The sequence below is a fragment of the Pholcus phalangioides genome, unplaced genomic scaffold, assembly GCF_987345545.1.
Source record: "Pholcus phalangioides strain wild (caught in Gottingen) unplaced genomic scaffold, Ppha-v1.0 ptg000042l_1, whole genome shotgun sequence".
NCBI lineage: Eukaryota > Metazoa > Arthropoda > Arachnida > Araneae > Pholcidae > Pholcus > Pholcus phalangioides.
Window position 1 is genome coordinate 20,745,938 of NW_028301628.1, and position 27,818 is coordinate 20,773,755.

The window sequence follows — 27,818 nt, forward strand, 5'->3', positions numbered from 1 at the left end:
TTTTTAAAAAAATGGTGAATTTAGCTTTTTGAAATTTACATATTTTTTCAAACTTTGAAAATTCATAAAATTTTAACGAATGGTCCAAGTTCGAGGTCCATTTTACTAACACATGCCAAGTAAACATTTCTGAGAAATTTTCAGAATTTTTGGTATAGTAGTTTTTTAATCCTACGTGAACTTGAAAAGTGCAATTTAAGAAAACAGTGTTTTGTCTTGTATACATTTGCATTATAATTCATTACTTCTCTCTTTTATTTTGAAAGAACAAATTAATACCGATTGACACAAAATTACACAAACTATATTTACAATTTAATGAAATATTTTTAAAAGTCACCTTACTTCAAGGGTCGTGGCACTCGTTAAAGTCATTGATTTGTCACTCCGATGAAAAGTTTTTGTTTCAGGAGATCCAAAATATCATATTTCTAGCTGGAGTCTATTAATCAATTATACCGATACCTCTGCTAACGAAGATAATTCGTTAATTCGAAGCAATTCCTGAAATCATTCGTCAGACGAAATGTGATTTTTTATAGGTTTCGTATGACAAATCGTTTAATCACTGATGTATTGACTGCCTAAAATTTCAAGATAACTTTTATACAACTCTTCTTGCACACCTGAAGAGCTGGCCAAAAGTAGATTTTTTTCAAAATGAGCACCCCCCCCCCCCCTCAAACATGGGGGAAAAAATAGTTCTTTGTATATAGCTGGGAGGAATAGATGGCGCATTTTTCAGAAATCTGAGTTTCTTTCCAACCGTCGGGGTTCGGCCTCAAGGAAGCGTGTTTTGACTAGTTTTGTTCGTCTGAAATCGGTGATTAAAAATTGCGTGCGTCAGTTCTCGCAAATACAAGACCTCTTTTCGGGATTTTCAAGACAAATCATCCGGGATTTCATGGTTGAGGACCCTTGAGCAGATATGTGCAAATACGTCAATGTTCATTATATTGATTTAGCGTTATTCGAATTTGACGATGGATTTTCTAAAATTTTGAACGTGACTTTTTTTTTTTGAAATACGAAGTATTTTGTTATAACTCCGGACTGTTTTGTTATAACTAACTCCTATTTCCGGCCAAATTTCTGTTGTCATCTTAAAAAAGGCGTCTTTGAGCTTCCAAAAACACGAAATATCACTGCGCATTCGTGTGCCATTTTAAAATAAAAAATAAATTAGATGCGACTATCTCACTTTAAATTTATTATTCGTATTTTGTAACTATTTTCGCTTCAATTTCTACATGATAATAGGAAGTCGAAATGTTGATTGGATATCGACTTCATATTATCATGCAATATCATAAAGATAAATATATTAATAATACGGTGCATTTAATTCATGACGTTTTCATCTTTAATTTGTCATTTTTCAGAAAACATCCAGGAAAAAATATTGGATAAAATTTAACGCAATAAAAAATAATGTCGCTGAAAAGTAGACAGACTGTGAAAGTAAGTGTGTAAGAAAGAAAATCATTAATTGTATTAAGAAAGGAAACTCAAATGTGCAAGATTTGGTGACATCAAGGAATCTCTAACAGCTTGAACGAGAGTCGAAAATAAAGGCATTTAATATTTCAAAGTGAAAGCGCTAAAAAATTAAAACGGAGCAACTTTGAAATCTTCCAGAAAACTGAAAAAAACCCTATAAAAATAGCTATTGCTATATACGGGAATGACGTCGCGAGCAGAAAACAAAAATAAAGCTTCAAAATCATTGAAAGATTTAGTTATGGTTAAGATAGAGATAAGCACAACGGAACATATCAATACTCAACAAAGTAGTTCAAAACAAAAAACACACCAATGGGCGCCCATTAGAAGCTTCGTCGATGTTTGTTGAAGCTGCATTATCTGAAAATCCTCCAAGAGCTTTACGCATAAAAAAACATTAAAACTCGTCCCTGTAACACAATTTTAAAAACAGCGAAGAAAGAGTTTGCTTTTACTGCATCTCTCCTCAGTAATATCCATTATACGCTATTAATATATTATATCAATAAGCCAATGAGCATAAATAATTGATCTCCACAACATATGAGAGTCCAACAACATACCCGAACTTCTCTTACATCAGATGGATTTTTTCTTCGATATATTGAGGAATTTCCCTCATCATTAACTAAATTATATAATTTATGTTAAAATACATTGCGATATGCTAATATTTATGTAATTTATTCCGCAAAGCTATGTTTTTAGTATTTTAACGATAAATTAATCGATATTTCAGCATAAAATAGCGCACTGAAGATGTAAAAATAATTTTGGCCAGGTTTTTGGGTCAACCACTGTGCGACGGTTGAGATGAACAACTTCACGATTGATGAAAGGGAATTTAAAGGAAGGTGAAAAACTGACTATTTTTGTTTTGCACTATGCAGTCGGATTCGTGATCCATAGTGAAAAAAAAAACCGTGTAGGAGTTCGTTTGCTATTTGATAAAAACCGGACTCATTCTCTCTCCCCCTCGCACGTGTAAATGAAAAAAAAATGAGTTCCTAGAATATCCAGACTTTTCAGTTTAGTGTCAAGGTCTTACCGAATGCACTAAAAGGATTCAAGTCTAACAAGGAAAGGGTCCAAAGGTGTCGTCCCCAATAATTTGTTACACCCCAAAAAATGTAAATATTACTATTTTGGACGCCAATAGAGGCCAAGAATGAAATTTAAAATCCCGCAACCCTAAAGTCTTAGAGCGATGTCATTCAAACAACACAAGATTGTAAATACAGAACAGACAGAGAGAAAGAGAGAGAAAAAGAACAACACTTGAGTTTCTAGAAGAAATTTTCCGGGAAAAAAAAAGAGCTGGAGAAAAGAGGGAACGTTTTTATAGATATCGCCAAGAAGCGCGAGAGATGATGAGTAGCCAACTGTTGCCATTTTTAACAATTTTTTGTAGCTTTAATAATTGCATTCCGCCGTAAATTTTTTTGTTTTTATGTGTTTCTGGGTGAGATGAATTTATTTAAATTTTTTCATAATTTTTTGAGGATGACACCTGTGCACCCTTCTCTTATATATTAATCATTCATTTGCATGAAATGGCTCGAAATCTTTCTGAAAAAAGAAAAAGAGGTGTATCTGGAAAGCGATTTCGAAAAGGAAATGAATTTCTCTAGATCGAGTGATAGTTCTCATTGGATTCATTTCGATTGCCACGAAAATTTAGCTTACGACGCAACTGTTTCATGTTACAGTACCCAGTGTCCAGAGAAATGTAGACTTATATGTTTATTTGTATTTTTATGTTTGTTTGTTTGTATATTTTTGTATACATATGTTTGTGTTTTTTTGTTTTTTTTTGGCTTGATAATGAAGTGTTCCAGACTCTACCACGAAGCTGGAGTGGAAGAGATCTCGTCATCGAGATAAGTCCAGTGGCAGAGTTTTGGAGTTAATTCATTCGGCTGTTTTATAGGTTAGCGCATACATCCATATCAACTGAAATGTCGTTTAGCCGAATCTGTATTCATTAGCCGAGGCAGAAAAACGTCGGAGAAAATTTTCGTTAACCGAAAAATTCGTAAGTCAAGAAATTCGTCAGCCGAGTTTTCAATTGTATGGAAGTTTTCTAATAGAATCAGACCGTGATTGGTGCAACGTCCAATCTCCCACCGTAAATACATAAATAAATCTGTCAAGCAGATAATTTCATTTTTTTTATATACTGGCCATCTGTCGACAGATTTTGATCGCTTAAATTTATCATTATGTTTTGTTGTATTTACCCTCCAAGCTGACGTCAAATGCATTCGAAAAAGAATTAATGTTCCGGTGTGTTTATTTATACGACCTCCCTCCGTTCTGAAAACTCGTCGTTTAATCTTATCTCTTTCGAGCAGGAACCACAGCGTTATTGCACAATCGTGTGGTCAGTGATGAAGGACTTGTCTGAAAGGACCGAGCGTCGCCGCTGGATTAATATGCGCGTACATTCATTCATACGATGTACATAATGGGTTTTGGAAAAAAGAGAAAGTGGAGATTCAATGGGTGTAGAACTAATATAGCGACAACATAAAGAAAAATTATTTTGTATTATGTATGTTAACTATAGTTCAGCTGCCGTCTTTTATTTTTCGAAACAAGTGTTGAACGTGAGTGAAATATTCATTGTGTTGTGTACGTATCTCGCTTCGGGACTGGAATATCCGGTCTCCATTTGAGAGGAAAAAGAGCCACCTGTGCATACGCGTACACATAAATAGATGTAATTGATGATTCCATCCGAAAGCAAAAGTTTTGCAATTTTCAATAATATACTTGCACGCGCATATATAAAGCTGTTCGCGAGAGGTGTTCAGATACTATACGGATAAGCACCTCATCTTACAGACACCTAATTGAAAATGACGATGGCCTATTCCATGATATTCGTAGCAATAGCGGCGCTTTTCCTCGTGGTCGAAGGTAATGTGCTGATTTTTTTTTTTTTTTGGGAGAATAGAAAAAAAAATTAAGAAGTTGCCATATACTAAATATGTACAGCCGAATCCCGTTATAACGAACGCCAAGAGACCGGAAGAATCACTTCGTTATAGCGAAATTTCAGTATAAAGGAATTCCAGGTTACCTAGTATTGTTCCTATTTAAACTTATTTGGGGGATTATAGAAAAGTTTTCATTAAAACGAGATTTTCGTTCGTATAACGGTATTCGTTAAAACATGATTCGACTGCATTTGTACTGTTTCTTACTTCACGGATCTTTCGATGTCGCTTTTATTGCAATATATTTCGATTATTAGTCATATTACTTGGACACAAGAAATAACAGAGTATCGTGTCATTGACACGGCCGCAAGCTTTAACGGCGAATCTAGCTGGTGCCCCCATAAATTCGTCAAAGGTTTGAAAATTCATAAAAAACTAGTAGGAATTAGTGCATTTGAATGTGGTTTGTGAAGAGGTTGTTCTCCCGAAGGGTGAGGATTTCTTTTTTTGGCACAGAAAAAAAATTAGTTCGAATTTTTATCGATAGGGGAACGAAAGCAACTCACTGGAAATATGAAAATCAGAGTCCTATAAAATGCAGGTTGTACGATTAACAGCTCATTTCTGAATTTTTCTATGACTGACGTTTACATAAGATTTTATTGTGATGTTGACTTTGTGTGGTGGATAAAGCACTATCGGTGAAGTTTTTTTTTACTTCAGCCATCAATCACCGGCTGAAGCTTTGCGAACGCTTCGGACAAAGAAGATATTGAAGGAAGATTCATGCTCAATCATTCCTGCACCAGTGTCCTCTATCGACAAATATTTTAACTATTTTTTTTCCTGTGTTAACAAAAAAATCCCACTTCGTGAGGACAACTTTTTCGCGAACCGTATTCAAATATACCAATTCCTTCAAGTTTTATGGAATTTTTTAATTCTTTACGAATTTATGGAACACCGTGTATATCTAAAGACACGAGTCGCGGCAGACATGACAAACATTATTCAATGCATTATTTATAGATGTATTCAAACCCGTAAACGTGGCCTGGAAATGAATATATATTCATTTAGTTAAAAGTAGTTCACTTAATTCGGCGTTTCTCAACCTAAGGTCACCGGCACAGAAGTGGTCCGCGACGATGGCATAGATGGTCCGCAGGCAGATTCGATAAAATTATTCACCCGTTGTAACTGTGATATTAGTGAAGTCCATATGGTTCCCAATAAAATTATACCTTCAGACTTAGGTTCACTATACATTATCGAGGAGAATGCAAGAAATTGCGATCTTAAATAAGGGATACCACTAAATTTTGATAGAAATTTCAATTTATTGGTTTAGAAGCAATTTTTTAATTACTCGTAAAATTGCTGAAGGTGTGGAAATTGAAAGGGCAGCTACAAATCGCATTAAACAAAAATGCATTTCACGAAAAAAACATTCAAATGATCTGATGACCATATTTCATTGAGGAAAAATAAAATTCGGAAAACTGGGATTTTAAATAATTACCCGTAAAATACGGGACATCGCCACTTGCCATCAAAAACATTGCCAGAAGCAAAAAAAAAATCACGAATCGTAATTAAAATTTCAAAACATTGTGGACAAAACGTTAAACCTGACGTGAGATGAGTATTTATAATTTTTGCCACAATTACCATAAGGGGCCGTTCAAGTATTACATAAGCAAATTTTTAGCCATTTTTGACCCCCTCCCTCCCCACCTTGTCAGCAAAATTCAGAAAAACGCTGACCCTCTCCCCCCCCCCCCTTGTCAGCAAAATTTCGTTATCAGCTCTGCTCCTCTGAATCCTAACTCATATTTTCATATTTTCATTAAAGGGTGGTTGATGACGTAAGCATTATCCAAACCTTCCCCCCTTATCATCAAAAGTCAGCAAATCGGAAACCCCCCTCCCCCCAATCGATGATGACGTAATACTTGAACGGCCCCTAATATAATTTATATTATGAAATATTATGAAAGTTAGTATATTTTGTGTGTGTTCATGACCTTAGTAATAATTACAAATTCAAATAAGCATCGTTGAAGAAACGAGACCAAATGTATAAAAAATTAGAATAACGAAAATTGCAGGAACGTAAAAGTGGTCCGTCAAATTGTTGAAGATACCCGATACTGGTCCTTGTTTTGAGAAACACTGATTTATAGTTGAAAGTAGTTCGTTTAGTTAAAGTTCGTAGGTCGAACTTTTGATTACCATTGAGGCAATTCGAGGTAATTGTATTCACAAACGTGAGTACAATTTTAAAAGCAAACAAGAAGTTACACGAACTTATTTGTTTCCACAAAGACAAACATAAGAATTCACGAAATATAATCACAGGGTTGAAAAATTACACATTACATTGATGAAAATCTATTTTTGGCGAACACCGTATCTACATGAAATTTTCACGTTCCTTATTTATTTACTAATTTTAATTTTTGCTTTCAGGAGGGAATACCAATCAAACGGTCACGTGCATTCAGAACAAGCTCAAAAGTGACGTAAGAGCCACTGATTAATGTTTCTTTCCATTAATTCGTATCGTTTCCTTTAGACACAACCGTAATTAAAACACGGTCTATTTCTAAATGAGAAAATTTCCCGAGATGTCGGTAATTAAACATGATTTTCTAACGAATTTGAAAACTTGATGTGTATTCCTGATATATAGGTACCAGGCTACACAGAGGAGTTCAATAAATTGCGATCGCTCCCGATCCCGCGCACTAAGCAGGTGAGTACAAATAATTATAATTAACGTAAAACGCAATGTTTTTCATTGAAGTTTATTAAATTCAAATGTTTTTAATTTTTGTGTGTAATTATATTTTTCCCCCTCTTCCAGGCTCTTCAGGAAGTGATGAAGAAAAACGACGTGGTAAGAAGTCACTATTTTCTTTCCCGTTTTTGTTCCAAATTGTGACTTTCAGAATACGCTTCAGTAAAAAATAATGAAACATGATTTACGGACAATTTACCGCTGCCAGTTCACCGAAAGAAAAATTCACCGACGAACAATTCATCGCCAACAGTTCGACACGAGTGAGTGAGCTAGTGATTGAGCATTAGCAAGTGAGTGAGCGAACGATGACCGAGGGAGTGACAGAGTGGTTAGTGATTAAGCGAGTGACAGAGTGAGTGTTCTTGTGAACGACCTAGTGAGAAAGTTGGAGACAGAGTGAGCTAACAAGTGCGAGTAAGCGATAGAGTGAGCGGCCTAGTTAGCGAATGATAGAGTGAGAGACATAGTGAATAAGTCAGTGACACAGTGAGTGATAGAGTAAGTGACCTACGGCCGTATTCACCGACAGAGTTTAAAGTACAATCGCTGGTTAAAGGCTTAGCGATCGACACGGATTGGTTAAAATCCTCAATTTAACAATCCGTTTTGATCTTCAATCCTTTCACCTGCGATTGCAGTTTAAACTGTGTAGGTGAATACGGCCGTTAGTGACCTAGTGAGTGAATGAGCTGGCGAGTAACAGAGTAAGTGAGTAAATGATCTAGTGAGTAAGTGAGTGACCTAGTGATCGAGCGAGTGACAAAGTGAGCGACATAGTGAGTCCGCCGTGTTACTACAGCTAGCTAGCGAACTTGCTCTCGTACACACTCACTCACTAGGTCACTCGCTCACTAGACCGATCATTCTATCACTCACTGAGCCACTAAATCGCTCATTCACTAACTAACCACTCTATCACTCACTGACTCACTTACTGCTCGCTCACTTATGGCCGTATTCAGCGACAGCGTATAAACTGCAATTGCAGGTAAAAGGATTAGTAATCGACACGGATTGGTTAAAATCCTCAATTTAACCAATCCGTTTCGATCTTCAATCCTTTCACCTCGGCAATTGTAGTTTAAACCGTGTTGGTGAATACGGCCGTTACTTGCCCCCAAGTTCAATCACATACTTACTCGTGTCGAAATGTTGCCGATGAATTGTTGGAGCTGAATTTTCCGGACACTGATACTTGTATCTCACACATGCGGCACTTAGATAATTCAAATACGCGTATATACAGGGTATGTCAGAAAGGGTTTTCTGGCTTCTCTCACAAAAACAGCGACAAAACTTTGAAACAGCGATCAATAGCTAGATGGCTGAATATTTGCTGATATATCCGGATATTCAGCTACTCTGCTAGCTGAAGCTGAATCTAATTTTGAAGAATGTCTGCATTTCTTTTTTAATTTCATGAACGTACCACTACATTTTTCTCCCGTCTCTATCCGTCACTATTTCATAGTTATATATATCAATAGTTACAGATTTTTTTTTTCCTAAACAACCTCGATTTCTTAATGATAAATGCTATAAAAATGTGTCTCAAACAAAAAATCAAATAAATAAATCACGTGATTAATGAAGTCGCTATAATAATTCAACGCGATTTGGCTAATACCGATATTTTTATATCGCCACCGTGTATTTCGTGGAAAATTAGCTTCACTGCTTCGGAATGCGAACCGATCAATCGATAATCGGAATGAATATCGTTTCCCGTCTTAGCCCATGTTATCGAGATTATTTAGATGATAGACATAACGTAGACATACACGTATGCATTAGGATAGGAATTATCAACTTTTAGGCTCTCGTGGTATCCCTGAACTCTCAAATTTGACACAACCTCTCCATGCCTATTTGTATCAAGGTAATGTTTCAAAAAAAAAAACACTAATCATTGAGTAGCTACAAAAATTCGGGAATATCGTGCCTACCCCCAGAAAAAACTTCGGCGTCTTCTCGGGAAGCCCCACAACACAGTTACTGCTACCAGAGCCGCAACTAGATACTCGGTCAGCCAAAGCAAGCAAGCATTTTGGCGCCCGCCCCTTATAATGTTAGAGGATAGGTTAAAGGGTGAAATTTGCACACACCCCAAATCCCTGACTGGTACTACTATCTATGGATAGATCTTGTTAAAAGAAACTCCATGGCTAACCCCCGCCCTCCCTCTTTCACTCCATTCAGTTCGGGCTAGTATTAGTTGTAGCAGCAGAATGAAGCAATCAATAAGCGTGTCTTAAATCTCATATGGAATAATATTTTCTCGCACCACGGGTGAAAACGAAATAGATGTATTCACGTAAAAAACTAGCGGGTGTGTCTCCAAATACAGAGTGTACTTAACACGCGCGTCTAGGCTTGTTTCCAAATACAGCCTATATACATGGTCTATTTTCAAAATCGCTAATCATTACTAAATTAAATGTCTCTTATTCCTTCAGGTGGTCACCGCTGCCAACGGACAGATGACCGTCAATAAAGATAAATTCGGACAGTTTGCCGCAACACTTCAAAACAAGCCATCCGGGAATGCCATGAACACGTGCAAAAACGCCAACGACGCTGAGCAAATGTATAGAGAAGTAAGAACTTGTTTTGTGTTCTCAATCGCAATACAGCATGCACTGAGCTAACATTCACCCCTTAACAAAAAGGGGCGAAATATCTTGTCCAAACGCCAAATGTAAGAAATTCATTTCAGCTATCTCTGTGTTTTATTTTCTCACCTTTTTTCTCATCACCGCGAAGCTTTATTACAATCCTATGAACGGAAGTCATTTTCTCCCCCCCCCCCCGTTCTTTCTATGCTCCTGTTTAGTGACTTTTCCTCTACCACATATAATGTATTTTTATACTATACAGGATGAACGTGACCTGATCTGATATGCCGAAAGAAGTGGGGGGGGGGGATAGACGAGCCCAAGTGGAACATAAAACACCCAGCCAACCCTGTCCCATCTCTTTTTTTGAGTTATGGTAGATAAATGGATTTAAGAAGAGAAATGCGTCAAGTCTGTGAAAAAAAACCCAACTTTATGAAGTTTCCGAGATACCTACGCACAAACTAAGCACATATTTGGAAAAAACAGAAAAATACCTATAAGGTGATACCATTTCCATAGAAATATCTTTATTTGTTAGCGAGCTAGAAGCGTTGAAAGATTAGCAAAGTTCAAAATCTAATTTTCGCTAAATTCTTTAACAACGAATTCTTCGAACCACCCTGCTAGCTGCAATCGATCAAATTTACCAAAAACCTTGTCGGTGTTCTAATTCAGGAGAAATTCAGCCATTTGTTCGCAATACATCACTGAAATCAGCGTTCGTTGAAGTAGATATTCGGCGAAAATTCGGAATTGGTGGTTACAGATTTTGGCGACAATTTAATTTTTCGAAAGAAACCCATAATGTGACACCACCTCTATCAGAATATCCGTATTCAATGCTAAGCTTCAAGCACTGAGGAATTGGCGAAGTGCAAAATCGAATTTTCACCAAAATCAACTGAAATGTCTATTGCGACAAACGCTAATTTCAGTGATGTATTCCAAATAGGAGAGGCTAATTTTCTCCTAAACCAGAACACCGAAACGGCTCGTTGTAGGCTCTTACAGAAGCGGGCAGTATGGGCAAATTTGTGATAAATTTGACCGATTGTAGTTAGAGGGCTGTTTGCGGAAACGGCGGTTGCAAATTTTGCGTCAATTCGATTTTTAACTTTGCCAATTTTTCAGCGCTTGTAGCTCGCCAACAAATCCAGATATTCTTATGGAAATAGTATTACCTCATAGGATTTCTTTCTGCTCTATTGATACATGTGCTTAGTTTGCATGTAGGTGGTCTCTCAGAAACTTCATGAATAAGTTTTATTTCTAGATTGGACGCATTTCTCTTCTTGAATCCATTTATCCACCATAACTCGAAAGCTGTTAGAAATAAGACAGGGTTTGTAGGGTATTTTATGCTTTATTTGGGCTCGTCTATCATCCTCCTTTTCTTTTTGGCTGATCAGGTCACGTTCACCAGTACCTCCTAGAGGTAGAAGGCCTCCGCACGGGTTGCCAAGTTCATCTGTAACGTCATTAAGACTACCTAGCAAGTTGGCCACATTTTCAACCACAGCATCCTATTTCATTTCTTCTTATTTTGGCATAGAATCTTCCTGATTGGCTCACGAGAACCTCATAGTGATTGGATGTGGGGCATGGAAATCGCCAATTCTGAACCCAATCATTTCTTTTCCACACAACGATACTGGCACGAACAGGGAATATTTTCCCCTGAATATTCTGAGGGAAAATAGACTACTTGTTGACGTCACGAGCAGCGTGCAGAGGCTTTCTATCTCTAGGAGGTACCGATCAGACACGCTACCATTCTGACAACTGAGCAACTTCGTTAAATAGGAGTGCCAGTATGGCTCTGGCAGAGACTCCCAGGTCAGCGAGATCAAGATAATTCGTTGCCAGTCCTTTGAAAATGACACGTTTATTTTTCATTTTCGTTGGTTTTATTTTTCAACAACTCATTCAGGCATAATTTAAGCATTATACAGTATTTAGATGTATTCATCCCGAATAGGGACACCCACGCGGATGGGCATAGACAGGAATTGGAAAACACGAACATGCCACTGACGCTAAGAATTTAAAAAAGAAGTTCTTTTATATTAGCGCAAACTCATCTTAGAAATAATCTGAGAAAATCCTTTTATAAAGAAATGGAAAATGAAAGAGCTATTCATATTCGAGGGAAAATCCAAGCTATGACGGCCAAAGAAGACATTAAAGAAGAAACAGGTTTTGCCCTTTTTTTTTCCTGTGACTTTTGTGTGACTGAGAAATAAGTTGTGAATAATTCAAGTCGGAGAAGTTCTTCAAGTCTTTCGCTAATTGAAATTTGCTTTGTCGAAATTAGCCGCGGGTTAAAATTGAAAAATATCTCAAGCGAGCATTTCTTGCAGACACATTGGAACATTTTAAAAATGCTAATTTTTAATTAACGTAGAATGTTTTATATTAATTATGTTTTTATTTGTATTCTTGTCGCAGGCTGCTCGAACCGTGCAGTGCGTTTTCAACCAACTCAAAAACGTAAGTACATACTTTAATATGTTGCTTTAGCTTGGGTTCAACTAATTGATGAATTCTAAGATTATATTTTTGGAAAAGGATAAGATATTCCGCCCCCCCCCCATTCACAAAATTTTCTTTTTCAGCCTTTAAAGTTTACGTAAAGCTAAGGCAATACTTTATCGGTTTATATGGACATAGATAGAGTAATCAGTTATAATGTGCCTCATAAGTATTAAGAGAATGCGAATTTCTTTTCTTTTTGAATAAAATATGAATGGAAGCAGCAACCAAAAAAGTATTTTCACTCACGATCATAATTGAGCTTGACATCACCCCTTTCTTAAAGCCATAATTACGATTTTCCAGAAAAAATCCATGGAATATTTTTGTGTTTCGCATAATCTATATACATTTAAAATAACATGTCCTGAGTAATTGGCTGGCTGATTCATCATCGCCGAACCAAAACGGCTGGAGCTATATTTCTGAAATTTTATAAGTTTTACTTCATGACGTAAAGACTCACTGCCGAAATTCGACCCCTAAGGAGGGTTATAAGGGGGGCTGAAAATCATATAGACAAATCATGCCGAGCCGAAACCGCTCGAGCTATATTTATGAAATTCGGTAGACCTATCATACTGGGAGAAGGGGGTTCAAAAGTTATATGGGGTAATCATCACTGAGCCCGAAGTGCCGAAAGCTATAAATATGAAATTCGTTCAGTATTGTATTTTGTAATATAGAGACTCGCCAAGACCTGATTTCTGGAAATGCAACCCCTAAGGGGGGATCATGAGGTATTCCAATGGTATTGAAGGAATTATCGTCAAAAAATTTTCAGATTACCAAATCTACGCTAGCGACGCCGCGGGTAACAGCTAGTCCTACTATAAATTCATATTAAATAAGAATTACTTACTTCAATATTTGAATAAATTATATTTGTGAATACACTTTCGATCCGTGGAAAAACAAAAATTAGACAATAAAGGCTCACCAACCCCAAGCAAACAAATTTCAGCTGCAGGTGTCGATGTTCTGTTTCGTATCTTGTTTGTGCTTTATATGTCAAGGCCAAGGCAGTGCATGCAAATGAGTTGGCGCTACAAACATCATTGCATTTGTCAAAAGACTTTTGAGCGCTACTTGTATTTTCCTGATGAAAAAAAGTTAAACTTGGATGAGAGTCAGATGGGCTGAAACTGTTACTGACATTATTTGAGACGTGAACTTCGCAATACCTCCCAGTAGATAGAATGGAGGAACATCAGTCGCTTTACTGGGAAGTTTTTAGGTCGATTCCCAATCTTACTGCTTTCGAAGCATGGGGTATGGATATTAGAGCTGATACGGCGGAAAACTTCACGTATTGGTAGTTTTTGTGTTGAGGTAGTTGTTTGGTAGTTTTGTGTATACACGATCCTTAAAGTGACAACCAATAAAAAATCGGATGGACTTAAATTAGGGGACCACTACAGGCTTGTGAGTGTGGACAGTAGAAAAGACTCGATCTACAACAGGTAACTAAATGCCAAGTCCCAACTGTGACTTGATGGGGGTTCCGAGAAATACAGGCATCGCGGGACCCGATGTGACCAGGTTAGAAGATCAATCATTTAGCAAATACGTGTATTTGCTGAATGATTGATCTTCTAACCTGGTCATCGGGTATACATAGTGGCCTTCAAATTACAGAGACCCAGGTAAATGCAGTACTGTGGCGGCGATCGGACAGGCGCGGATCCAGGGCAATGAGTCGGAAGGGGCGTATTGTATAAGTTCTTTGAATGATCCTGTATTTTACGGGACAGACAAATTTTCCCATACTGTTCGGTTATTGGGAAGTGCGATTTTTTCTATTTCCCCACCAACTGGATCCACGCCTGAAATAAGGGCATATATCTTCATCTGCGAATGGAATGGAGGTAGTCATTTTCAGCTGTGAATGGAGTGGAGGCAGGCATCTTCAGCTACGAATGAGAAGCCGAGGCACCATTTTCAGCATCGTATGGAGCGGAGACAGGTGGATCCAGGGCGATGTGTCGGAGATGTGACTTATTGCCTAGGTGCATCGTATCATCCCGTATTTACAGGACAGACAAATTTACCACCATTTTGTTCGGTCTTTGGGAGAGGGGTGATCACCTCCACATCACCCATTCCCCCATCTCTGGATCCGCTCATGCGATCGGAATCAGCCATGATCGTTTGATTTCCTCATCTTGAGACACATTGAGGTCCATAATAAAATGCGTAGGCATATCAGTCAGGAAACGTGAAGGCCATTGTTTGACTAGTCATTTCAAAGTCTTTCCTTTTGTGGTTTCTGTACAGTATCACCATGTCACCAATAACCATTTAATTCGATTTCAAAGGACAACGGACATTCTAGTTTCCAAATACGTAGGTAGTCCAACTTGGCTATCGTGTAGATATATAGTGATATAGTGTCCATTAGAGAGAGGGACGTAGAAAGACATATATAGAAGATGGCTGGAATGTCTGCATCGAGAAAGGAACAAGAGACTCTAACTCTAATGAAGAGGATCCACAACGAGCTGCAAGAGCTCATTAAAGATCCACCTTGTAACTGCAGCGCCGGGCCGAAGAACGACACCGATTTCAGGGAGTGGGTCGGGGCCATCTTCGGACCAGTGGACTCCGTGTACGAGGGAGGCGTCTTCTACCTGAACATTTCATTCCCTCCCGACTATCCGTTCAAACCACCGAAAGTCCACTTCGTCACCAAGGTATATCACTGCAATGTAAACGGCAGCGGCAGTATATGCCTGAACACGCTGCAGACCAATTGGAATCCGAGTTTGACCGTATCCAAAGTGTTGCTGTCGATATGCGCTCTGCTAACAGACCCGAACCCGCATTCACCGCTGAACGCTTCAGTCGCCCATGAGTACTTGCACAAAAGACAAGAACACGACAGGAAAGCCAGGGAATGGACATTGCTTTACGCCTCAAAGTGTTGACACGTCGAATCTCGCAGATGGGTACGAATAGAATGAGACTTATCTTGGAATTTCTGCAGGGAAGCCATGTTTCAGGATTGTTCAATTACCCTGTAAGACGGGGAATTTTTTGTTAAGTATTTCACCCGCTCGATCGTTCGAGCTTGGACTTGAAGGAGTATTCAGCTTTATGTGATTAAAAGAATCTCCTTCGTTACAGAGGAATGGACATCAGGTTATTGAGTTCGAACTACTTACTATCAGGGGCGTACGCAGGATCGACTTTTAGAGGGGGGGGGGGCACGAAGGGTCCAGAGGGAGACATTAAAAAACTTCTAGCAAAGAAATTTTCAGTTATTAACCGTCAAAAACATCCAAATTGACAGAATCGATTCAAATATCATGTGAAGTATTTTCTTTCGATATTTGTGTCTATTAAAATATTTTTAATTTTCGATCGTCGTGGTGAGGGCGAAGGAGTACGAGGCTCTTGTCTCTTCCCCCCCCCCCCATGTCCCTCTTCTTAACCTACCGAGTGTACTTTCGATGCGCTGACCATCTAGTTTCTTAGCTTCTGTGTGTAAGTTACATTATTTACACCCAAGTTACTCTGGCAACCGCCTGACTATTTTTCCCCTAATGTAGGGAAAAAGGAGACAAGAAAAAGGGGGGAAATATTTACATGCTCTTCTATGAGGATTTTTGCGGTGCATACCCCTTTCCCATATTCCTTTGCGACTTTTCCCATGGCGGAAAATGAATGAAACTGTACTTTTTTTTTTAATTTCCCATGTAAACTGGGATTGTGATTCCGAATCCTATCTTGACTCGAATTTCAAGGCCGGTCGTCCACCAGAAGCGATGAAGCTGCCCTCAGTTGTCGGTATTCGCAAGACTGGTCCCATTGCACAGGAAGGAGAAATCGTCCACTAGAAACCATCTTGAACCAGTGACTTCCGGCTACAGCAGCAGACGACCGACAAATCCGAATGGAATGTGATTTTAAGCATCTTGCACTATGTGCACAATCGCAGTACGAAGTTGTTGTTTTCCCCTCTCCTTTGGTCTCTGTCTCTCACTCCTTTCCCGCGTGAACATGAAAGCTGTAAGTTTGATAATTGCCGCTCATGGGATGTGATGGCAGGTAGTAATCGATTAAATATTATTATTTACTTATTGACAATGCGAACGCTTTCTCCGAGTTGGTGTCAGATGTCCCATTAAGCATGGACTTTATATGAACACAGGTGTACTCTATTTATCCATTTCTCATTCTAATGATTTCATATTTCCCCAAGATTCGCTGTTGTCTCTTCCAGTAGACGACCAGCCTTAGAGCATAACTGAGACCTGCGCTTGTTGCGGCAGTACGCACTGGCTAAGCATAAAACTCCTATAAGGCTACCGCAATCGATTTTGAATGCAATGCATTTGTATACGGCCTTATATGGTATTCTGACTAGACGTCGTCCCGCATTGGCATGTGCTCCTCGTAAACCTTCCACCGAGGCATTTATAAGGAATTGTTGCACGCATGAAAATGGTTTATGCATATCTGTCCCCAGTATTAATGAGTGCGTGAGCTATACGTGTTATGTGTTTGAACTGGTACTACCAGTAAAACCTGCACCTTGTAAACATAGGCAGTGTAAACGTAGTTCTAATTTTAAATCTGTTTATGGTTACTAGAACTACGAGTGTTTTGTGTTCGAGAAGTGCTGCCATCTAGTTTCATATTGGAATTAAAAGTGGCGGATGACCGAATTTTCGTTATCGTCGAAGTGATGAGTTGAAATACCCACTCTCTGTGGAGATTTTCATAGTGCTGCCATCTGTCTATCGAATTCGAAGTGGAAGTGGCATGCCAAGTGGAAAGGTTGTAAAGTGTATAGATTTTTTTGTAATAATTTTTGTGTTTTCTTGGTCTAAATCATCCTGCTGTCTATGTAGCGCAGGGAGAAGGTTCTTAACCAGGTGTCCATGGACCCCTGGGGGTTCCTGCAACGTCTCCAGATCGTCCGCGAGAAAGCAATTCATTATTTTTTTATAGTACAGGTTGTCCCACAAATTTAATATCGTGTAACTGCCCTCTATCGAAAAAAAATTTTTATCTGAATTTTTTCTTTTACAAAAAAGAATCCCTTTCTTAAGAATAACCTTTTCGCAAACTGCAATTTACCAATTTCTTCAATTTTTACGAATTTTCAAACTATTTACGCATTTATGGGACACCCTATACTTGATGTTATTCAGAAAAAGTGTCCATGGCATTCATTTTGTTGTTGGAATGGGTCCCGTAGATTGGAAAAGGTTAAAAACTACAGGTGTATAGCAAGAAAAGGAGATACCGGCTGGTAGTCGTTCCTCCGTGGGTGGCTGAAGTTGGTTTTCTGTGGTTCTCAACTTCGAGGTGCGAATGCGAGCTGATATTCCCTTTAAAAAGCTCGCAACAGGCCTACAAGGGTGCAATTATTCAGCATTTCACTCATAGTTAAAAAAATTGATGATGACGCAATACTTGAACGGCCCCTAAGTACCAGTCACAGGTACAGACTCTGATCTCCCCGAAGAGCAGAACTTCAACGTGATATTTATATAACATAAATAATTCAACCATTCGTCATCTTTACTTCATAATATAGAAGACAGATGGCACCACCGGCAAGAGCACGACACAAACACAGCTTTGACAACATAAATACGTTAGGGCCATACGTCTACAAACACTCACACAAAACGTTCCGATATGTATCGATTCGATAGAAATTCCGCAGAGGAATATGCACGAGTTGCATGTATGGTTAAATAGTGGTGGTAGTAGTAGGAGTAGTAGTCACAGATATATACAGTCAGGGTCAGTCTTAGAAAATAGTCCTAGGCTAATAATATTTTGCCGCCCTTAAGATACGACCATCTGAAAAGATTTTTCTTTCTTTGCCTTCATTACCTCGATACAGTGGTTCCCAAAGTGTTGGTCATGACCACCATTGGAAACGGGGGGGGGGGGAACGTAGTTGATTTGAGACGTCGGGAGATAATTTCCTAAATAAAAACGTCCTGTTCAAAGTAAATATATCAAATCAAATTAATAGCTCTTCTTTGAAGCAGGAGGGTGATCCCATAGCGCCGCCTCTTTGCCTCATGCCTGGCACCGGCCCTGTCGACAGTTAGGGGTCATTCAAGTATTACGTTAGCATCGGGGGGGGAGGGGGGTTTCGGATTTGCTGACTTTTGATGACAACGGGGGAGGGGGTTTGAAGGTTGCTCACGTCATCAACCACCTCTTTTTTTGAAGATATGAAATATTCTAAGCTGTTGACGAAATTTTCCTGACAGGGAGGGGGTGGACGTGCTGACTTTTGCTGACAAGGGGGGAGGGGGGTCAAAAATTGCTGAAAATCTGCTTACGTAATACTTGAATGGCACTTTATGAGACATCGCCTGTAGAGCCATGTCACCATCAACGTTTTTGAACAGTTTGAAACTGAGTACGGTCTTAAAAAAAGTCACTGTCTCATCGTTAATATCTTTTTTTATTCACCTTTAAAGTTTTGTTTTCATCTGCCGGACACCCTGTGAATGTTGTCAAATTTTGCTAAATTTCTCTCGTTTATGTATTTTCAGACTTGCTAACAACGTCCTCAAGAGCATCATTCAATCGATGGACGTGGTTCCGTTTCTTGTTAAAAACCACTTCGATGTGTTGGCAAAAGATTACTGTAAAAAATAGAAAACAAATCAGTTTCGTTTCTGAAATAAATTGAAAAATTTGTGATTTGACGTTGACTTGTTCATTACTGAGTTGTTTCCCCTTTGACAAGTTGACATCATCTATCAGATCGTCCACCACGAAAATCTATACTCGTTTGCTGTCTAATGAAATACGCTAGCATCAAAGGGAGGAAATTGGAGATTGGACCCTAGTTCCTAGGAGTGATGATCAATGAAAGCATGTCGGTCGTTTTACGACACTGTGCCATGATATATGTTTCCAGTAACGCGAAGTTGTTTTTTTTATTTTCACTATAATATAAAAAGGTTCGAGTCCTTCCATGTCTGACATTCAGTCGTCAATCGTAGGATTTAAAATGAAAACATCTCTTCATAAACACCAAAGTTTTCACAAAAAACAATGCCATTGTCATTTATTACTGTAAAACTATATTATAACGACATCACAGATTAAATTAGATTATGCCGTATTTTTAGTGAAGTTATTTTACCTCAGTTATGCGAATCACCGGCTGAAGCATCACGAACGTCCCGGACATAGCAGAGATTGAAGAAAGGTCCAGGTTCGATTACTCGTGTCGGACTGACGTGCAGCTCCTTCTATAGACGGAGACTTGAACTAATTTTTTTTCTGCACCAGAGAAGGAACTCCTTCGTTTTAGACCGTTTCATCTCTTTAATAACACCTTTTCTATGGTTAAATGTCTCGCGCTCGCCATGTACAGATCCGAAAACTCTTTCGAAGCTATCAACCGTTCTTCTCCATGTCTCCGATGGCACTAGAGAAAAACCCCCCTTCGGCCAACCAGAAATTTATCCGAAAATTGTTTTTAGTTGTTGCAGTCACAGAACAACTCATGTATTTGTCACTGATTTACACAAGAATCTCAAACAATACAATAAAAATACCACCTGCTCATATCAGTGGTTTCTAGAACAACATCATGAACGAGAGATCACTCACATAAAACAGTAAAAAATAACGGACTAAAATTTTAAATAATCCTCTTCAATACAATTTTGTAAGCTAATGTGGTCTGCGAGTCACACAGTAGCTCCAAGACCACACCCACTGTGCCAAGGCGGCAAGCTCAACATGAAAGAGAAGAAACAGCCCTTAACATATAGCCTTTTAAAAAAGTCTGTGTACACACGGCTGCCGCAACTAATGTTTTCTGTGCAGATTTTTATGTTATCCCCGACGGGCCTGGGATGTAGATAGATAGATAGAACCGCTCACAGCCCCGGACTGATGCAAAGCACCTTACTGCCGTTACCTCAAAAGAGGCAGAGTTGTATCGGAAAAGTTAGCAAAGATTTATAGTGGTGGCTCCCCTTGCCCCGTGCTCGCAAGTTTTGAATTACTCGCGTCGTTCTCCCCATGAAGCCATCAACTCAATGCAACATATAAGCCATTTGACAAAAATGGGTGACTGAATCCTGGGATGTATAAGCTCACCTCAAGTTAGGAACTGCTGCTCTATATAACGTAACTTTCTCAATTGTGGAACAACAAAAACATATTGGCACCCATATCTACCCGTGTCGTATACAGACAGAAATGCTGATTGTAAATGATTCTGCAACAGGGATTGGGCTATCCAATTTCGAGGATGCACAAACAACAGAATGCGGTGGTGACACACCCTGTGGTTAATTGCCAAAAAAGTCACCCCACCACGTCAATCTCTACAGAAAATGCTTTGACAACCCTGGAGAGAGAAAGGCGGAATATTTCCCCTTTCATCCTCCCCCCCCCCCTGCATGGTAGGCGTCAGATCCCTCTGAAACTCCACGGAAAACATCGAAAAAAAAAAAGATGTCTCTGTTCCGAATAAGAATTAACTGTCAGTTATTTGGGTAATCAGTGGTTTAATCCAAAGCAAATAAAAGGATTAGTTTCTCAACAATGTTGAAGACCACTAGGACATTATCACTTCGACCCATTGCATTTCTAATACGATAAAAATTTTCCATTATCGCTAATAAACAAGGCCGCCCTTACCAGCCGCGGAGCCCAGTGCGTGTATAATAGCGGGGACTAGAGCATGACCTCCTATATAACCGTTATATAGGAGGTCGTAGCAAAAGAGGCGTCTTAGTAATTTCGGGGGCCCTTTAGACTCTCTCCCATAGAAGATAATTTATATATTCTACGGGAGAGAGGAATTTTTTCGGCGCACCCAAAAATCCATGCTTTTTTACGAAATATTCAGGAACGTTTAAAAGTATCGATACACACACACACACACACACAAAATATATAGGCACAATAAAATGTAAATTAAGAGATACTAACCCCCGGCCCGGCAAACATGAAGTTCGCCATAAAATGTAAATTAACAAAAACCAGTGCCGTCTTAACGCGTGGGCCCACCCAGGCACGCCCCAGGGGACTCAAGAGAGGAGGGGGCCCTCAGAAAAATCAGAGGTAATTGAATTTTTCGAGAATTCACTAGGCAGTGCCTCAGAAAAATGACTTGGCCCGGGGGGGGGGGCCCACGATGCAATCTTAAGACGGACTTGACGACAACAAAATTAATCAAAATTTCGAACTAGATAAAATTTTAAAATTATAAAGGACACATAATTACAAAATGAATTAAAATTATAATCTAATGAAAGAAATTATCGGAGAACTGATGAAAATTCAGAATCGAGGAATCGAAAATGAGCAAAATATCTCACAGAGATATTTCCAGCAGCCATGGCCCCCACGTCCTGGAGCAGGGCCCCTAGGCTGGGATCTTTTGCGGGCCACCTGACAAGACTTTCACGGGGGCCCCTTTATGATGACTTTATAGCGTGAAAAAACAAAAAAATTGTGAAAATTGTCCCGGGGCCCCAGGCTGGAGCCTTGTCAGCCCACCCCTTGTGGGGGCCATGCCAGCAGACATGAAAAAATTCAGAATTTATAAAAGAAATGATTATTTCCTTGCGGGGCCAACACCACACTAAATATATTTCTAGTGTGGTGCTGACGGGGCCCGGTGCGACCACAACTGTAGCACGCACGCACACACCCACACATGCACACCTTAGGGTGGCTGTGCTAATAAATAATGGATAACTACAGAATATTCATAATTTTTTTTGGAAAAATATGCATCATTTTCTGTAGTCTAATGTAATATTAGACTACCACTGAATCACACATGCACATCGTAAACATTTTTCTAAGGAACTTCTAACGAATTGGTGCATGTCGGAATGTGCCGTGTTTATATACACAGACATATATTTGTTGTTTGCCTTGCGTGAAGTTTGTTCCGTAAGAATGCCTGTTCCAAGTTTTAAAATGCTGCCTGTCTTCCGGAACTCGGAAGAAGACAGACAACAACTCGTCAGGATATTTTGTCCCATGGGCGGCGATATTCCCCCCCCCCCCAGAGTCAAAGGTGGAGTCGACTGATCTAATGTATATATATGAATTGACATCATCATCATCATCATCGCGTGCTTTCCCCCCCCCCCCCCAGACTTCTAAGTCTATCTCCGCCTATGTTTTGCCCGCACGTATTGTGGGTGAATTTTAAATCTCGGGGACCTGGTCTATTTCTTCTGTGGGTTTTTGTATCACCTGCTGCTTTTTTCCCGGGAGAGATTGGAATAAAAATAAATATTTTTAAAATTGTTTTTTTTTTACTGATAATAGATGGCGCATAGATGCGTGGAGAGAACTGACATTTGGGATTTGGAATTTTGAAAAAAAATCCTCCCCAAACTTATCTTCGATAAAAAAAGAGGATTTTTCTGAATTTATAGGTAGTAAAATCATCGGTAGGTAATTTTGTGGGGTTCATTTCCAGTTTACATTGAGATTATTAATAAACTTCTTTCAGAATCTTTGTAGTGCTGCCATCTAGGAGTGAATTTCGATATTCTGAAAAAAAATGATGCTAGCGAAGTGATTAGAGAGAAAATTCGATTTTATAAATTTTGTGTTCCGATTTTATAAATAACTAGCTATAATAGCCGGCGCTGCCCGGGTTTTCTTCAATTGCTGGGAGGATTGATAAAGTGACATACACTTTTAAAAGCATATCATTCTGTGTGGTAATGATATAACATTTACACACTTGTAGAAAGGATACGCTTGTAAAACATTGTAAAGGCATATGCACGTCCGAAACGCATTGGTAGGGAGCCACGGTAAACATTCCAAAAGTGATTATCGAGGCCCAGAAACCATTGTTGCCCGACAATTTTTCTCCCATTTCGGGCATTTGCCCAGGTCTGACAAATATTTAAAGTATCCTATCGTTCAATCCGGGTGCTGTTTCATATATATATATATATATATATGAAAAATTTGGCGACGATATAAATCTAAAGTTGTAGATTTGTATAGAGAACATACACACAGAAAATCAATTTTATGTATATAGATGTGAGGCGCTATGGTAATTTGCGCCGACCATGGAAAGAAATTGAAAAAAATGAAATTTCAATAATAGGTTAAAGGGGGGAATGAACCTATTTTTAGAAGAGTTGATTACACCTATTTTTGGTGTAAAATTCATTTATTTTAGCATTAAAATATTTTTGCACTGGGCCCAGAGTTTGGTTACAAAGTTATCTATTCCGCACCATAAACGATGCGCAAGATACGCATTCCGTTCCAACTTGCGGCTGTGTTGATTGTTCGCTGGATTCAAAGTGACTACTAAATATTGAAAAATAATTTGATTTCATTCATTATCATCGATTACGGAAACTAAAGTGCATACACTAACAAAATCGGGACATATGGTCAACATAGGGGTGTTTGATCAAATTTTTGTTGAATAGTTGGTAGTGCTTCAAAAAGTTCGGCAACAACTGCTTTAGAATATTTGGCAGGTTAATTTAATGGCCAGGTATGCTATATTCACTGCGCATGTGCAAGTATCGAAAATTTCATATGACCAGCTCTCTAGGATGCCTTTCCCTAATTTCTATCCACTAAGAAAGAAGGTTTATCTATACGAAATGTCTCTTTATTTCCTTCAAAATTTTCCAATTTTTTTTTGTATTTATTATTTATTTCTTTTCTGTATTTAATTTTCAATTAAAAGTTGAATATTTTTTTTAAATCGATAAGTTCTCGTGCAAATGCCCGCTCAACTGCCGAGATATGACCGTTGAATACCTCACCTTTTTTTGAAATATGGCCAAGAGGTGGACACTTTGAAAAAAATATTTTTTCATATTTTCAATTTAGATTATACCGTCGATTATTATTTTTTTCTTTTCAACAAATCTTCGAAGTATTTTTTAACATTATCTGATTTTTAGAATTTAGCAGACAGTCTCAGCAAAAAATCATTGAAGCATAGCATGACTAATTACCCTTACTTACCGTATTATAATAAAGCACTGTAGTCAACCGAGTATATTGAATAATTCGATGGACGTAAAAAAAAATATAATTTTTAAATCACTAATCGTTCTGGGAAAAACTAATTGATTCAAACTAACTAAATTTTGCCACCACGGTTTAAACTGAAAAATAAATTTATCATTTTACAGACTTGTGGATTATTCGACGAGTTCTAACCTATGGAATATCACCAAAGTGTGCGGTATTTTAATATTACGATTCAATCAGAAGGCTAAGAACCAGAGCTGTGCAATGCGTGTGGCCGCACAGGATGACCGAAACTATAAGGGGGGCACCACAAATCATGAGTAATGGGGACGGGGAAGCGAATTTGCAGCGTTTTCACCAACGTTCTCTGATGTTAGTAATGCTACACACCGTGTTCCGTGTTTAAACGAACGAATATTGCCAGTGTCGATTCTCGATTTCCTATTTATTTATCGGGTGTTTCCTAGTACTACATGTCGACTGGTCAGTCGATGAAGTCGGGATAACGAACAATGAACGAACGAATCTACATCATCCACTATTTTTATGGTTCGGTTCAGTGATTCGTGCATAAGGGATAATATTTTGCGTATATGATACGAGCGCGTCCATCTGATTTAACGTGTTGACCCAGTTGTGCGTATAGTGTGCATAATATAAGTACCACACAATCGTTCACAACAAATGAGCACAACATGAGCATTCTTCTGAACGCATAAGAAAAAATTAGGGCTGGTCCGATTAATCGATTAATCGGATCGGCTAATCGATCAACTGTTAAACGCAGTTAAAAATTTTAGTTGAGTTAGTCGACTCGATCCATTCAATTGATCGAGTCGATTCGATTCGATTAAAATTTGCCGATAAAGTTTGTAATTAAACTTGATTTATTTCACGAAGCGAATTTTTGATGTCTTAAATTATGTTTCCTATATATACATAACATTTTTCCCACACACAACACTTACACTCACATACTTTTCCACTTTACATCAAACTCAAATTTCCAATGGAAGATCCCAGCTCGTACGGAGTGAACAAGGGTGCATTAATAAGACGCTCGTTACCTTCTACAAAAGTCCCATTTCAGTAAGACATAGCATTTTAGATGAGTGATCATATTTAAAAACATTTGAATGAATGTATTAATCAAATTTTTTTGGCATTTGGGAAATACATGGCGATTTAATGAAAATTGGTGATACAAAGGTGTGGCCTTTGTATTTGTATTTGGGAAGCATCAGCTCCTCTCCCAACAAGTATTATCCGGCAACAGTTTCTAGGAAACAAGTAACAGTATTAAGATTAGAAGTAGTTTCGAAATCAGTGATTAACGTAAAGTAACTGATTTAAATGACAAAATTCCCAAGTGTAGAAACTACAAGATTTGACAAATAACGTTCAGCATCTTAAATTGCCTCACACGGGCAGCCTCGATTTCTTTTAATTCATCCTTATATATCTTTAAAACTAACGAATTAGCTATATCAAATGAATAAAAAAATATTTTAATAGCAGCAGAGTTAATATTATATATAGTTATTACTAAAACAATTAGATTACATTCGATTAATCAATCAAAAAATTTCGATTAACCAAATTTTAATCGATTCCCAGCCCTAGAAAAACTGAGGAACGTGCTACGAGAGAGAAAGCTGCTGCATTGTTAGATCCCACACTCTTCCAGAGCTGCCTTCAGGGTTGCCATAAGACAGGTCCCGACGCACCAGGCCCCGCACTTATGGAAATAATAACTTTTTCGTATAAATTCTGAACTTTTATCAATTCTGGAATTTCATCTACTTCATCTCTTTCATTTATTCTTAATTTTCATGGGTGCTAAAATTATTTGTCAACTATTTTTTTTTTTTGTTTCAATTCATTGATTCTGAATTTCCAGTATAGTATGCCCATACTGAGTTGGCCTCTGACCTTGACGCGCGAACGGAGGGTTCATTTTCCAAAGCGGGGAGGAGAAAACTCGCTAAAATAGCACAAAAGACGCGAACGGAAAATACCAACCTGCTCCTTTTCCCTGCGACCTTTTTACCGGAAGAAGAAAAATGGACTCATCCATCGTGACGTTTCATGACGTAGACAGAGGCCAACTCAGCGTGGGTGAACAATACTTCTCAGACAATTTCTTTCCCCAGTAGGTCCATGCTTTTGGAAGTAGGTTGATTGGTTTTGGAATTATTTCTTTCATCAACTTAAAATTTTATTATTAGTTTCAAAATTTTCATTAATTATTTTGGGGATTTACATTTGACTGTATCTATATTTTTATTATGGGTATTTTTTAGCATTCCTGCAGATTATGTAAATAATGTATGAATTACATTATTTACATAACCCTGCTATTTAATTACCCCGCTATTATTTTTGCTCCGGGTCTCGCGTCCAATAAGGGTGGCCCTGTGCTCTTCTACATCATTTTCCTGTTTATTTCGACTCTGCAGGTTCCGAACTCAAATCAAATAGCATTCGATGACAAAACTGAATATATTTAAGTGAATTAATTCAGTACTTATTTCTTGAAACTTCAATAGAATTACATTTTAACCGAAATTGTGAATTAGAATGAATGGTGACGTCAGTTGAATGAATGAATCCACCCCTCGGGCATTTCGGAAGAATCCTGTCTTTTCATTGAACTTATATTCAAACATAATTACTTCGAGAAATTTTTTACCTTGGCTTTTTCTTTGTAATCACGTAATAAAATTAAAATCTATTCAGATTGCTTATTCCTTTTAGGAATATCTTCTTCGCAGTCGAATAGCGCATGAACTAACTACCTAGCTTCCTAGGCATGTACTAGTTTTATTATTTTTTAATCTTTCATTGCCCCAGAAAATGTCTATGGTTCTGAAGTTCATGAATTTAGTACGTAATTCGTATGGTGCTTGATGTCAGCTGTAAATGCATGTAATACGTGTGCATCTCTTTCCCATACACTGTATACGTTTTTTTTGACGCGAATACATATTTTAAATCATCGTACCAAAAAGTTGCGTAACGAAATGTTTTAAACGCTCATATCTCAGAAAGTTCTCAAAGCAAATCGAAACCAACAATCAGATGTGTGGATATTATCTCATACAGGTATTACAAATACCAATCCGGTGATCTTCTCTGGTTTCAATACCTCTTTTCGTCCGGGCACCAGGCTTACTGCCCTGATTCGCAACGAATTTTTTTTCCGCAGCCTTCGGATGTATAATATGAACATAGATCTTGTTGGAAAAAAAAAAAAAATACACAATACCTTATTCTACTTCACCACACACCAACTCCGGTCATATACCACCATTCGGCAGTTTCCAACCAGTGGAGCCCCATCTATCGGTAGGCTGCTAATGTTCCTTTGCCCGGATTCGAACCCATGGACCTTGATTGTAACTTTCATAGGGAAAGACGAGCCAC

The 27,818-nt window shown here is 38.3% G+C and overlaps 1 protein-coding gene and 1 pseudogene across 2 annotated transcripts; both read left to right on the forward strand.

Annotated features, from left to right (window-relative positions):
* The first annotated feature begins 3,829 nt into the window (after positions 1–3,829).
* LOC149064633 (uncharacterized) lies at positions 3,830–19,090 on the forward strand. The gene is made up of 7 exons (XM_089255429.1): positions 3,830–4,425; positions 6,921–6,973; positions 7,144–7,206; positions 7,318–7,350; positions 9,711–9,851; positions 12,321–12,362; positions 18,935–19,090. Exons 1-7 carry the CDS (start codon positions 4,365–4,367, stop codon positions 18,941–18,943), a joined length of 402 nt encoding a protein of 133 aa, XP_089111555.1. The 5' UTR covers positions 3,830–4,364; the 3' UTR covers positions 18,944–19,090.
* Positions 14,710–15,522, forward strand: LOC149064634 (uncharacterized; annotated as a pseudogene). Its single transcript, XR_016195748.1, has one exon. The product of XR_016195748.1 is annotated as an uncharacterized LOC149064634 (transcript).
* Positions 19,091–27,818: the final 8,728 nt, after the last annotated feature.

Bases quoted from the DNA above. Each gene is read 5' to 3' on its own strand.
- LOC149064633 (XM_089255429.1), top strand. From the start codon at position 4,365: ATGACGATGGCCTATTCCATGATATTCGTAGCAATAGCGGCGCTTTTC. The intron at 6,974-7,143 runs GTAAGAGCCACT...CCTGATATATAG, and splicing joins AGAACAAGCTCAAAAGTGAC to GTACCAGGCTACACAGAGGA. The intron at 7,351-9,710 runs GTAAGAAGTCAC...TTATTCCTTCAG, and splicing joins TGATGAAGAAAAACGACGTG to GTGGTCACCGCTGCCAACGG.